We start from the raw sequence: 14,353 nt of genomic DNA, 5'->3' as shown, positions 1-14,353 counted from the left end.
TTGCTTCTCCATTAGTGCCAAAATGTTTGCTAGCGAGATCTTTTGCAGATATATAATTATTTCACAAAATGTCAAGAAGGAGACTGAAGCTGCACCAAGCAGTACCAGTAAAAAACTTATCACAGCTGTTCAAAAAGCAGAAAGACTCATGCCTTCATCCTTCTTTTGCATCAGACACATGAGGACACTTCGTCTTTCTGGGTCATCATTTTGAAAAGGTTCACATGGCAACGGCCTTTGGTTAAATTTCTGCCAAGAGCCGTTTTTTGAAACTTGAGCATCCGTTCCTTGTGAGGCACACTGCAGAGATATTAGAATGCCTTAGTGAGCTGCTTCCGGTACGTGTGACTGCATTTTCACTGACATCAGATATTAGTACATTTTCTTGCACATGCTGAGATAATGGAAGCTATGAGTGAAAACATACGGTTTTGGGGAAGTGTGCTTCCTGGGGCCGTATTCTAAGTTTGTGTCATAATAAAAAGCGTCATAATCTGCCGCAACGGGCATGCCCGGGAACTGGATATAAACTGAGTGCGGGACTTTCGCTTCGTCTTGTCTTACCTATAACAAATTGGATGGACGATAAATTCGGCAAGCGTCTCCCACCTTTTTCAGATGTTACCAATGTTCCTTGCTCGCTAAGTTGTGCATTTAGTACTATGTACAGAAAGGCACCTGCATTGAATTGCATCTGGCCCCCATCCTGAAATACTTTCTATTTGCACAAAATGATAACAATTGTAAAGACTTTCATGCGCACAGTGCCGCCCGGGAAAGCGCATTTTGTCTGCTTCTTTATGGACCTGTGGTTTTTACAGTTTACTGTTATGAGAAATGAATTTTGGGCAATAAATTATAACGGGTTGGTTCTCGGTGAATGGCTTTTGAAAGCTTCTACGAAAGCCGATTGTTCAATAGCGGATGGTTGAAATGTATTTGTGAAATTTATATTTGGTGTTGTGTGACCACTAAAGGAGGATTTTTTTTATGCTTTTCAGATGGATCCGACAGCAATGTGCAGATGTGCAATGTGTGTAGTTTGCCATGAAAATAAAACGTATGTACTTGTACTCACCCAAACACTTACCACTCTTTCATTCTAAGCTGCATTCTTTGTACGTATGCACTACATAATATGCGTAAAGGAAAGCCTTGTACATAATACTTATTTCTTCGGCACCTGGACGGCTATATCGGCAGTGAACATTGCGGGCAGAAGCTATATGAAGACGCATGTTCATGTACTACAGAAAGTACATAATTACAATACAGATAATTTCTGCTCTAGATGAAATGACTTCCGAGTGAACAGAGGACGTATGCATACACATTGCGGAAACTTCAATAAGAACAAAACATAAGCATTCGTTGTGAAAAAACGATTTCGGTCTCGTGCATAGCATGGCGTAACTTTCCGTTACCAAGAATGTGACAGTCGTCATACGGAGTCTGTTTCTGACATTTAGTCCGTACCTCATGTTGCGGAAAACCCTCCGGCAACGCATTACCAGCGGGTTTCTCTGTGCTGCGGAGCATTTTTTTTACAGTATATTTAACGTGCACTTCACTGAAATCGCACAGCACACGGGCGCCTTAGCGTTACGCCTCCATAAAAACGCACCCACCGTGGTCGGATTACGAACCCGGGAACTCCAGATCAGTAGCCGAGTGCCCTAACCACTGAGCCACCGCGGCGGGTAAAAATCAAGGATATCTAAAACTTGTTTTGATAAATGGGAAGGCCCCGCCGCGGTGGCTCAGTGGTTAATAGTAATAATAATTGTTTTTTTTTTGCGGGGGGGGGGGAAGGACGCAGTATCTGTCTCATATATCGTTGGACACCTGAACCGCGCCGTAAGGGAAGGGATGAAGGAGGGAGTGAAAGAAGAAAGGAAATAGGTGCCGCAGTGGAGGGCTCCGGCATAATTTCGACCACCTGGGGATCTTTAACGTGCACTGACATCGCACAGCACACGGGCGCCTTAGCGTTTTGCCTCCATAAAAGCGCAGCCGCCGCGGTCGGGTCCGGCGGATTACGAGGGCATCGCTCACTTGTGTATTTTCCTCTGTGTAGGGACCGATTTCTGCGCTGAGGAACGTATGGCCATCGATTGACAGCTGAGTGTGTTCGAACCGCGATATCACTGTGGTATCAGCTGTGCACCCTGCTCTACCCACGAGGCCTGCCGAACTACGATGGTGGAACGTCATCCAGGACGAGGCCAATCAGCGCAAGCAACACGGATCGACAAGCTATAAAAGCCGCCGCTTCTCTTCGAAGGCTGCAGTCCGGCGGATTACGAGGGCATCGCTCACTTGTGTATTTTCTTCTGTGTAGGGACCGATTTCTGCGCTGAGGAACGTATGGCCATCGATTGACAGCTGAGTGTGTTCGAACCGCGATATCACTGTGGTATCAGCTGTGCACCCTGCTCTACCCACGAGGCCTGCCGAACTACGATGGTGGAACGTCATCCAGGACGAGGCCAATCAGCGCAAGCAACACGGATCGACAAGCTATAAAAGCCGCCGCTTCTCTTCGAAGGCTGCAGTCCGGCGGATTACGAGGGCATCGCTCACTTGTGTATTTTCTTCTGTGTAGGTGAGAATATTTTGCCTTTCACACTTGCTTTGTTAGCCTTTTCCCTCCGCTGGACTGCCCGCCAGTTTTTTTTGGCAATGTCAAGTAAAGAATGCCTTGCATGTTTAAAAGCGATCTCACCTGATGGCAAAAGTCTTATCTGTACCGAATGCAAGAATGCTTATCATGTTGGAAAGTGCTCGGGAGTTACAAAAACAAATCTCAAAAGCATGTCGAAGGAAATGCTTCGACAATGGGCATGCTCGACCTGCAAAGCGGGCAGGTCAAGAACCGCACGTCACAGGGACACTGATTCCTTGAGTGAAATATCGTCATGTGACCCTGATGAACCTTCTTTAGCAAGTGTCATGTCAAAGTTAGATGCTGTACTGCGTCGCCTGGACGAACTCGAAAGAAGGCAGGAAGAACAGCTGACGAAACTAGATACTACAAACAAAAGTATAGAGCATCAAAATCAGACAATGCAAGGTATGGAAGCATCGCTAGACCTACTTTCTTCCCAATACGACACTGTCCTGCAGTCGCTAGAAATACAGAAAACCGAGCTGAAAGACATAAGAAAAGAGACTTGCGACCTAGCAGATCAACTAGCAACGTCAAACGCGCGGCTTCAGCAGTTGGAAACGGAGGTGGATAAACTGGAGACTTGCTCCCGTAGAAACAATATAGAAATCCATGGAATAAAACAAAGTGCTAATGAAGACCTGAATGTAGTTTTGGCATCTATTGCTGACAAACTCCAACTTCCCGTTCCTGATGAAAATGAAGTCGACGCGGTGCATAGAATCAAAGGTAAACCGAGCAAGGAACCACCAATACTGGTCAAATTTTTCAAGAGAGCAACAAGAGAAAAATGGATCGAGAAAAGGACAGCCCTAAGAGATGAAGACATTTTCATCAATGAGAATCTCACATACTCTGTGAAAAAGCTGCACTGGTTGACAAAGTGTGCCGATAAAGAAAAACAGTACCGTTTTGTCTGGGTGCGCAATGGAAGGATATACATGAGGAAGGTGGAAGGGGGAACAGTAATACGCATAGATAAAGAAGAGGACCTAGCTAAGATTGCATGAACATGACAGCTAACACGTTAAATAACATTTTCAATCAGACAGCGCGTCATTCCTTCCTGCCATCAGATATATACGCTGCATCCTCGCAGAAAACAAAAACTATCTCTTGCTTTCATATCAACGCACAATCCTTGCGAAATAAAGGCGACGAATTTGAGGCGTTTTTTTCCACACTTAACTTCCGTTTCAACGTTGTCATGGTCACTGAAACGTGGTATCAAAATAGTTGTGAAATACTGCAGTTGCCGAACTACAACACGCATGTACAAAATCGCAATGACAAACGAGGCGGAGGTGTCTTGATAGCAATAGAAAAATGTTTTAAATGCAGTATTCTCGCTGATTTCACTCAAATTCATGATGACTACGAAGTACTGTCCTTACAAAGTGGTAAAAATGTCTTCTCTGTTATATACCGGCCTCCTAAAAGCAACTTCTCAAATTTTGCTTGCTTTCTTGATGAATATCTCCAATGGGTCTCAGATAACAACCTTAACCTAGTATTAGGTGGTGACGTTAACATAGATTTTCTTTCACATTCTGCTAACAAACTAGAAGTTGAGTCTATACTGCAATGCAACGGTTTTATTAATGTCATAAATGAACCAACATGATTACAGGCTGCAACGTCAATTGATGTGTTTTTTACTAATTCTCCAGGTGATCATCTTAAATCAGGAATAATTAATGTCCATATCAGTGACCATCTTCCAATATACCTGATTGTTGAGTGTGAAACATCTAGGAAACAATGCGTACCTTCTGCGATAGAATACCGGCGCATTAATAATGAAACACTGAATTTCTTTCGAGGCGCACTTGCAAATGTTGACTGGAACGTTGTGCGAAACAAAAATGCTCCAGAGGATGCCTACAATGCCTTCATCGCCATATTCAGGGCTATATATGAGCAAAGCTTTCCTTTTGTCGCTTTCAAAAAACCTCGAAAAGCCAGAAAACCATGGATAACTGCAGAATGTCTTAAAATGATAAAAAAGAAGACGCACCTTTACAACCGCTTCATTCAAACAAAGTTACCCGATGATCTTGTACGATTTAAAACATATCGCAACCAAGTTACGTCTACTCTCCGTCAGGCAAAAAAACAGTACATGGAAAAACTATTCAACCAAGACTTACTAAAAAGGAGCGATCTTGTGTGGCAAAACATTAAAAGAATTTTAAACCGAGGTTCTGCTGCCACTGATGTACTTGAACTTTTTGTTGATAATGAGCTAGTGAGTGGGAAAAAGCTAGCAGATAATTTCAATAATCATTTTGTGTCTCAGGCGGATGGGAATGACGATCTCACGGATGTGAAGTGTCTTGACGTACGGATTGTTTCCAGTGCATTCCTATCGCCAACAGATGCTATTGAAATTAAAAATTGCCTCTTGTCTTTACGCAACAGCAAGGCACTTGACATTGATGGTTTCAGAATTTCCCCAGTAAAGTATGTAGCCGATGTAATTAGCCCAGTGTTAGAATATATCTTTAATTGTTGCATTGAACATGCAGTATTCCCCAAAAGAATGCAGATTGCCAGAGTCACGGTTATACATAAAGGCGGAGACAAAAACATTCTGTCAAATTATCGACCAATATCCATTCTTCCTGTTTTTTCAAAGTGTTTTGAAAAAATCCTGTTTAGACGAATATCTGGTTTCTGTGACAAACATAACATAATAACGCCCAGTCAGCATGGTTTCAGAAAACACTTCTCGACGGAAACCGCGCTTCTAACTCAGAAAGAACTAATCTTAGAGTCCTTTGAACATAAACTTCTCACTCTTGGCATTTTCATTGATTTTTCCAAAGCATTTGACCACATGAATCACAGAATAATGATAGCTAAGCTCGAGCACTATGGTTTTCGCGGAAAGTTTCTTCAAATAATTCAGTCTTATTTAGGTTCTCGAGTACAACAGGTAAACATACACAATGACTCCTCAGATTTTAGGCATATCACTTCAGGCGTTCCGCAAGGCAGTATCTTGGGACCACTCCTATTCCTCCTTTATGTTAATGACGTCGTCTGCATTAGTAAGCTGCCAACTTTCATTATTTACGCAGATGACACCACCTTATTTTTTAGAGCCTCACATTTACAAGATCTTCAGCAACAAGCATCACATTGTCTACACTCGCTTTTAGAATGGTCTAAATGCAATTTGTTAAGCATTAATACCCAGAAAACAAAAGCTGTGCTCTTCAGACCTCGCAGTAAGCCTATTAACGGATCGCCACTTTCTTTAAGATTGGGCTCGTCACTCATCCAGATTGTTCCAGTCATCAAAAGTTTAGGTGTGATTTTTCATGAGAACTTATTATGGAATGATCATGTTGAAATGGTAATAAACAAACAGTCCAAGGTTGTCGGTATTTTATGTCGACTAAGGTACTTTATGCCGAAGCGTATTAAGCAAATGCTGTATAACGCACTTTTTTCTTCTGTTCTTAACTATTGCTTTTTGGTCTGGGGCACTACGTCTTTTACCAACATTAATCGTTTGCACCTTCTTCAAAAAAAAGCTGTTCGTAGCATTGTGAATGCTCCGCGACTAGAGCATAGTGGCCCGATATTTCAGGCACTCGGCATCACTCCCCTTCCCCAGTTGTATGAAACGTTGCTCTTAAGACGGTATGAAACAAGTGTTGTTAAAAACAATTGCTTTATGTTACAGCTGTCTGGACTGAAATACAAAGAGTCTAAATACTCTACTCGAATAGTTTTGAATTGGTTTGTACCTAAGACCCGCACAAATTACGGGTATCAAATGTTGAACTTCACTCTCCCACATTTATTAAATAAGAAATCCTTATAAATATATAGCTAAATAATGCCAAAAACTGTTATATGTCCTGTATGTTTGTACATTTTTTTTGTTGAAAGTGCCCTCGTATTGTTTCTTTCGTTTGTTTTATTAACGTGAACAAGTATATCACTGCCAAGCTTCTGTAGGGTGCGCCGGCCTCGTCAAGCCTTGCCACTGGCTTTTTGCCGGTGCACCCAACATCGCCATGATATTAAATAAATATATTCTGATTCTGGTAACCCGGGAACTCCGGGTTCGAATGCTCGACTACTGATGCGGAGTTCCCGGGTTGGAACCCGACCGCGGCGGCTGCGTTTTTATGGAGGAAAAACGCTAAGGCACCCGTGTGCTGTGCGATGTCAGTGCACGTGAAAGATCCCCAGGTGGTCGAAATTATTCCGGAGCCCTCCACTACGGCACCCCTATTCTCTGAAAGATGCTACAAAAGAAGACCTTCTGTCTCAAGACTTTTTCGTCGAGTTTGACGAGAACTGCCTGCCAACACTCAAGAAGGACCATGAACACTATATGCAGGTGCTCGGCCAGATGGGCGTTACCCAGACACAGTGGGCAGACTTCGTAGTGTTCGGGCCGCACTTCCTCATTGTCCAGAGGTTGTGTTTCTGTGAAGAAGAATGGAGCAGCATGGAAGCCGTATTGAACAGCTTTTATTTCAACACACTGTTGCCTTTTATGGTGAAGCAGCTCAAGGACAATGAAATGTAAGGCGTGATTCAGCAGACCACACAAGTTGAAAAATGTTTCTTTCGGATTCTAGAATTAAAGGGCTTTGCATGTTGCTGAGCACTGCACAGACTGACCATATCTGGTTAATAAGCGGGCCAAGAGACAGTGGTATGGGGCGGTCAAAGATGTGATAGCACTTGATGCGTTGTATTCGTCGCTCTACACGGATTCGACAAGATGCGATATCTTGCGTTTCCTGCACGTCCTCTTTTTCGAACTGGTCCTGTCTGAGAAATGGTGGCATGTTGAGGCCAACTTTTTTTTCTTCAAGCAGGTCCCTGATTTTGAAACCCTTGTCAGCCATGACAGTGTCTCCAGAAGAAAATGTCTGGTTTAGAAATCCACTTCGAATCACAATTTCTCTGTCTGAGAGTGACCCCATGAAAAGTTCTAAAGCGAAAGTAAGCAGACCATCTGGTGATACACCAACAAGTGCCTTGAAAGTGTTGGCTGATTTATAATTTTAATATGTACCTGACTGCATTACAAGAGAGCTAGGTACCTCGCACCTAATCTCTGTGGCATCAATAATCACTCTTGTGGAGGGGTAGAGCTTTCGGAACACAGCAGGCATATTGCGGTTGATCACACTTCTGGGCGCCCACAAAGGTAGTTTCCCTAGCTGGACATACATAAAGCTCACCCAACTAGAGAATATCCTCGACACCGTACTAGGCGAGATACCAAAAATGTGGCCAAGGTGCGGGTGAAAGAATCCTGTTCTGAGCTTAACCAGTGTCAGAAATAGCTCTTCCTGTTGTGAAAGCTTGCGAGGTCGACCTCTGGCATCATCATTGGGCATGCAATGTTTCTTGCTATACACATTACATGCATTTTCGCCTGGTTTTAACAGCAGCAGCAACTTCTGGAAATCCTGGTAGTTGAGCAGCCCTGTGTAAAACTGCATGCTGCTATCGTCATTCTTCAATTTGTCTAGTGAGAACACCCTCTGTTGCTGTTTTTCATTTACAGCTTGTGCTTCTTGCAGCTGCTGAGTGGTCACTGCAAGCTGTTGCTGGAGATTTCCATTATGTGCTGCAAGCTCGGCATTCTTCTGTTTTTCTACTTCAAGGTCATCTTTTAACTTCTGTACAGAACTTCTCAGATTTGTTACATAAGTATAGAGGCCTTTAAGTTCCTCATATTTGTCCTGAAGCTCTGCTTTCACGTTAGTGCACACAGAACAATTTTGAAGCTCAATTGCTTCTCAGTAGGAGAGTCTGGTTGGTCTGCCAAGTCTGCAGGCTGGTAGTCGCAAACTGCAATGTTGGGGCTTGCAGGAGGCTCGTCAATTTGAGTGCTGCATTGGTGAGATGTTTCTCCAGACCCTGCTGTGCTTGTGTTGGTTGTTGGAGTCCTGTTGATGCAGTGTGTTAATCTCTGCTTTGGTGGTCGACGTTTGGTCACCGGTTTCGAAAATGGGAACTGTGACGGAACAGCATTTTCTTTGAGGAAACGTCTTCCACTTGCTACATTGCTGACGAAGTCATCTAGCTTGAAATTTTTGCTGCATACTTTAGTTGATTGGTCAATTACAAAATGAGGACCTGGGTCTCTCTTTATAGCAATAATCCACTTCTTGAGCTGTAGACTGTCTCTGGGAAACTTGTGATAAGACACCTGCAAAAGATGTAATTGGCATTGACAGCATGATGACTGTTTTTTTCCTACTTTCTAGTCTGTTATCCTTAATGTAAAAATGGTTACTCTACTGATTGAGTTGATCAACGTCACAAATAAAATTTTACATAAACTCACTCCCTGTCTTTTTTTTTATAGTGAGTACTTCAACAAAAAGGTGGTTTTCTGTGTTATATTCTCCAGTGCTTTGGTTTTAAAAAGGTTCGCTGTGTTACAAGCGAACCAAATGAAATCGCTTGCGCGAGCACATGTGTCGTAGCGGTGTTTTGGTCAAAGCACACTGCTGCAGATGGCGAGGTGGCCTGTATTATACTTCGTCTGGCGACCGAATTTATAAGCGAGAACGACGCAAACAAGCGTGTTGTGTGATGCTAGTGAGAAACTGTATTCTAAGCTTTGGTCTAAATGTATCACCAACAGGGAATCTCTCGCTTCTCTCATGCAGCTCCGGGGCACTATCATAGGCAATACGAAAGCTCGCATCCTACCATAGCGCATACTCGTGCAGCCAACGAATGCAAAGTGCACGAGTAGGTGTGCGCACGCAGCTTAGATTCGACCGCCTCCATCAACACCGTCGTTAACTCGGCTGCACAAGCACAAGCGAACGACGCATTTCGTCAGCGCATTTTACTCAGAATCGCAACTATCTATCAAGCTGGGAGGCTGTCGGTATTCACCACATCGTTTCTTTCTAAAAGATAACGTTCCTGCGTAGTCGGGTTATCGTGTGCTGCGGCGCCTTCGCGGAGCAGGCGCAGTAGACGGAACATTTCGTCTGCATGCGATAAACTGTGCGTCCTTTTCGAAATACATACTTCAGGAACAAAATACAGTCGATTAGGAAAAAAAAGTTTAATTCATGGTCCGCGACAAAGCGCGTACCAGAAAACTTGCATCCACTGCGGACGTACTGCTTACAGTACGTACTTAAGTACATACCTTTCCGCCATTCGCGTCGCGATATCCGTGTTGGTGGCATTGTGGAACACAGCAGGAGTTCACCATCCTGAAGTGCTTCAGATGACGTCAGAATCAGTACTGCCAGTGTTTTAGGCAGGCTAGTATGGCGTACCGCGGTAAATTCGTGCGGCGACCGAATCGGGGGTCTTTGCGGTCTTTCCCCAACATGGCGCCGGCGCGCTATGGTTCCGGTGGTCTCCCACAGGTGGCGTATTTTTGCAAGGGGCAGGGACGAGAACAAAAGTGGGCGGAACTGTACAGCGCGCTTCGAACAGAGGAAGTATCCGTATACGCGGTTGCCGAAACCCACCTCCGCGATCTCGAGGAGCCTCCCATCGACCCGAGCTGGTGTTGGGCGGGAAAGAACAGATTGGGTGAAAGTCGGAAAGGTGGAGGTGTGGGAGTGATGTGGCGCCGTGATTTGGAGTGGCAGGCGCAAGAGTGCAGTGATCGTGTGGGTCATGACGAGGCATGCTGCGACCACTTATGGGTGGTAGGCGATCTTCTTGGGGTCCCCACAGCGCTATGCGTGGTATATCTTTCCGTACGCAGCAGTCGTCCGGACACTAACCGTGGTTTAGTGGAGTGCGTGTGCAGAGACGCTCACCTGGTTGCAAAGGACAGGGAGGTGATCATTCTTGGGGACTTCAACGGCCACCTCTCTGAGCTTGACGGATACACTGACGCTAACGGTGACCTTCTCCTCTGGCTGGCGGAACAGCTCCAGCTCAACATCGCCAATCTAGACTCGAGATGCAACGGTCAATATACGTGGTGCGCCAGAAACAGTGCAACATGTATTGACTATGCGCTGGTATCGCCTCGTCTTCTGAGCCTTATGCAGCACCTCCACATTGATGAAGAGGGGTTGGTTAGCATGGGCAGCGACCATAATCGCCTGCGTCTGGACTTCACCCACACACATCGTCGGAAAAACAGACCCCAACGGTCGAAAGCTCTCTACCTTCCGGTAAGGCAGATGGAGGTCGTCGCCAAGGAATTCGAAGAGAGCCAGAGGCGGCTAGGAGCCGCTACATACGGCGAGTACATGGAAGCCTTGCGTGCGATAATGCGCTCACATATGGTCCACAAGGGACATAGGCAAGCCTACAAGAAGCCATGGTGGGACAGGCAGGTGGCAGAGGCATGGCAAGCGCGCCGGGACGCGAACCGCGCCCATCGCAGGGCGGTGAAAGATAAGGACCAGGGCGCAGCAGCAGTGGCGTGGGACATGTACCTGAAACGCAAACATGAAATGCAATCACTGGTGCAGGCAAAGTTGGCTGCCGCAAATCTCAAGGAAATGCAAACCCTGCGGGCAGAGGGCAAGTCGGCGGCTCAGAAATTCTGGCGGTATGTCAGCTCCCTGGACAGGGAAAGGGTGGGGCCAACAGAAATGGTCGATAGTGCCACGGGACAGCCCATCACCGACCTGCAACAACACGTCACGGACTACTTGTCAGGCCTCTATGGGCCACCAGCCTGCATGCCTGAGGACAAGCTTGAAGGGTCATCGCCCTCAGCTCCATCCCAGGACCAACCAGATATCGCATGGGAGGTCACACTGCCAGGCATGAACCGGGCACTGGGCCGCATCAGCGCTTGCACAGCCACGGGACCCGATGGAATACCAGCTCGCCTACTAAAACTACTCGGTCCAAACTCGAGAGAACAGCTGGCCGAGTTGTTTACCACCATTATTAACGGCGGAGACATACCCGAGGACTGGCGCAATGGCAGGGTGGTGCTCCTGCTGAAGCCCGGCGGTAATGCGGCCCACATCGGCGACTACCGGGCACTCACGGTCACTAGCGTGGTGTACCGAGTTTTCATGCAAGTCTTGAAAGCGTGGATCAGCGGATGGGCAGAATCAGCGCACGTCCTAACGGAGCTGCAGAATGGGTTTCGTCCGGGCAGACGGCTAGAAGACAACCTCTTCGTACTCACCAGCTGTACAGAAATTGCCAGGAAGGAAGGCAGGAGACTCATCTGCTGCTTTCTGGACGTCGAAAAGGCCTATGATAACGTCCCGCACGAAACTCTCTTCCATCGCCTTGGTACTCTGGGAATGGCACCACCACTTCTCGAGACGATAAAGAGGTTGTACGGGGAAAACGTAGTCACAGCCGTTTTTGGCAATGTGCATTCGGAACGGGTCTACGTACACAGGGGGCTTCGGCAGGGATGTCCATTGTCTCCCCTCCTCTACCTCCTGTATGTGGCCGGACTGGAAAAGGCACTCCTGCAGGCAAACCTGGGATTCGGCCTTAAGTACAGCACCACAGGAATTGACAACTCCAGCCGACTGCCGGGTCTTGCCTTTGCTGATGATTTGGTAATCATGGGAGAAAACACAGAGGATGTGCAAAAAATGCTAGACATTTGTGCCGCGGAGCTGCGAAGCCTTGGCCTCAAGTTCAACCAGCGAAAATGCAGGGTTGTTCAGCTGGCAGGCGAGGCGAATGATCAGCTATCGCTGACGTTGAATGAAGAGACCCTGACAGTCGACAGATCGTATAAATACCTGGGCATAAATTTGTGTGCTGAGACTGACATGTTCAGACTGCACGAGGCTAAGGTCCGTCAATCTGCACTTCGAGCGCAATGCATCCTCCGACGTCGGTGCCTGTGGGGGTGCCACCAGTACACCATGGTCCGCGACCTCTGGAAGCTCGCGCACGTGCCAGGACTCACATTCGCCAACGCGGTGGTCTGCCTCCCATCAGCCACCAGAAATTGGTTAGAGCGCAGACAAACAGAGGTCGGCCGCACTGCAGTCGGATGTCATGGACGGGTGGCCAATGCAGCCATTCAAGGCGACCTGGGATGGTCTAGTTTTGAGGCAAGGGAGGCATGCAGCAAGCTGGAGTACCGCGGTCGACTGCAGTTCATGAGCCACAACCGATGGGCAAGGCGGGTCTTTGAATACCTAGCTGCGACATGCCTACGCACTACATGGGTGAAGCGCCTCCACAAGATAGAAGGCAAGTATGGACTTTTCCAGACACCCATAAGTGCCGAATCGGCAACGGCATGGAAACAGGAGGCAAGGAGACGGGTCCAGGAAAAAGAGAATCGCCAATGGCTGCAGGCGCTCGCGGAAAAACCGACACTGGCAGTGTACCGCGAGGGCAAAAACAGCATCGGACCTGAAAAGATTTTTGACAACGGCCTGGGTAGCGCATTGCTGTTTGAGGCCCGTGCCGGAGCGCTGCGAACACTGGTGTACCGCCGTCACTTCGACGCAACACCAGAAGCACAGGCAGCAATATGCCGAGCGTGTGGCGACGCGGAGGAAACCATCGAGCACCTGGTGATGTCGTGCCAGAGACTCCATCCAATGCCGACAGAGGGCACCACATTCCCACAGGCGCTCGGGTTTCACGGTCCTGCAGTGGACGACGAAGGAGACAGCTCCAAGGTCAAGAGCGAGGGGGTGCTGCGAACCAAGCGTCGACTAACTCTTTGGTGGAGCACTGTGTTTAAAAGCGCGAAGCCGCAGAGTCGGAAGTGAACGAGGTCGATGAGCGAACCCCCCCCCCCCCCCCATCCACGTCCTGACTTTAGCCTTTGCGTGTTTTTTCTTTTTTTCTTTTCTCTTTTTTTCTCTTTTCTTTTTTTCTTTTTTTCTTCTTTTTCCATTTTTTGTGCGTTTTATCTTTCTTTCTCCTCTTGTGTGCTTCGATCTTCTTGTTTTTTTTGTTTTTTTCTTGGCCGGGTGCCCAACCTAGTGGTGCCCACCCGTTACAAAGGGCAAGGCCTCAAGTATCTATCTATCTATCAGGTGCGCGCGTCCGAACGGGAGCAACACGCTCAACCGGTTGCCTTGGCAACCGAAACGGCAGTAGTTTCTTTCCATGCCGCCAGGCGCCGCCAACATGATAGTGCCGCGCGGGCTTGTGACCTTTTCTCGTCGCTGCAGACAGCGGAGTTTCCACTCCTAAATAGTCTTCCTCCGTGGCTGGTGGGTAACTTTCGGTGCCGCTGGGGCGTGCTGGCGGCAGTAAAAGGGCCCCTTTGCACGAAAGCAGCTGTTTCACGCCATGTTATTCTTTTTTATGCGCCATCTGGAAATAGCTACTGTGCGGTTGACCTAAGTCCGCAGAAAAATTTCAACGAATGCAGTGAAGGCTACGCGACTACCGAGCCAGCTTGCAAGAAGCGCATGGTATGAAATCGGCGAAGACAACTTGTTGAAGTCTGTGTTGTTCGGCTCTTTCGATCGATCACGAAAATGCCAAAACGTGAGGTGTTGCAGTATGTGGTGTGCGGTTGTTTGTTTCTTTCCCCTTGGGAAACACAAGATGACCACGAAGTGTCATTTGCTGGGAAAAATAAGGTGTTTTGCCAGCATAAGCGTGCATTATTCATACGTAGCTGTGTGTCACAGAGGTGACGACAGAACCCACCCCTTCTGCGCACTAACTTTACAAATTGCCTCCAACACCCGCTGTACGCATTTGCTCACCGTCGGTTGTGCAATGCAGTCGTACGCCTCATTACCAACG

At 47.1% G+C, this 14,353-nt stretch overlaps 1 protein-coding gene and 1 pseudogene across 1 annotated transcript; one reads left to right on the top strand and one right to left on the bottom strand.

The window, feature by feature from the left end:
* Positions 1-7,200: 7,200 nt before the first annotated feature.
* On the bottom strand, positions 7,201-8,417 carry LOC144115940 (uncharacterized; annotated as a pseudogene).
* Positions 8,418-10,110: 1,693 nt separating this feature from the next.
* On the top strand, positions 10,111-13,383 carry LOC144114686 (uncharacterized). Its single transcript, XM_077648569.1, has one exon. The coding sequence runs from the start codon at positions 10,252-10,254 to the stop codon at positions 13,357-13,359; it is 3,108 nt and encodes a 1,035-aa protein (XP_077504695.1). The 5' UTR covers positions 10,111-10,251; the 3' UTR covers positions 13,360-13,383.
* The last annotated feature ends 970 nt before the right edge of the window (positions 13,384-14,353 follow it).

The sequence above is a fragment of the Amblyomma americanum genome, chromosome 1 (assembly GCF_052857255.1).
Source record: "Amblyomma americanum isolate KBUSLIRL-KWMA chromosome 1, ASM5285725v1, whole genome shotgun sequence".
Lineage (NCBI taxonomy): Eukaryota > Metazoa > Arthropoda > Arachnida > Ixodida > Ixodidae > Amblyomma > Amblyomma americanum.
Note: the sequence above shows the minus strand (reverse complement) of the source record. Positions and strands in the feature narration are given on the sequence as shown.

Bases quoted from the DNA above. Each gene is read 5' to 3' on its own strand.
- LOC144114686 (XM_077648569.1), top strand. From the start codon at position 10,252: ATGTGGCGCCGTGATTTGGAGTGGCAGGCGCAAGAGTGCAGTGATCGT.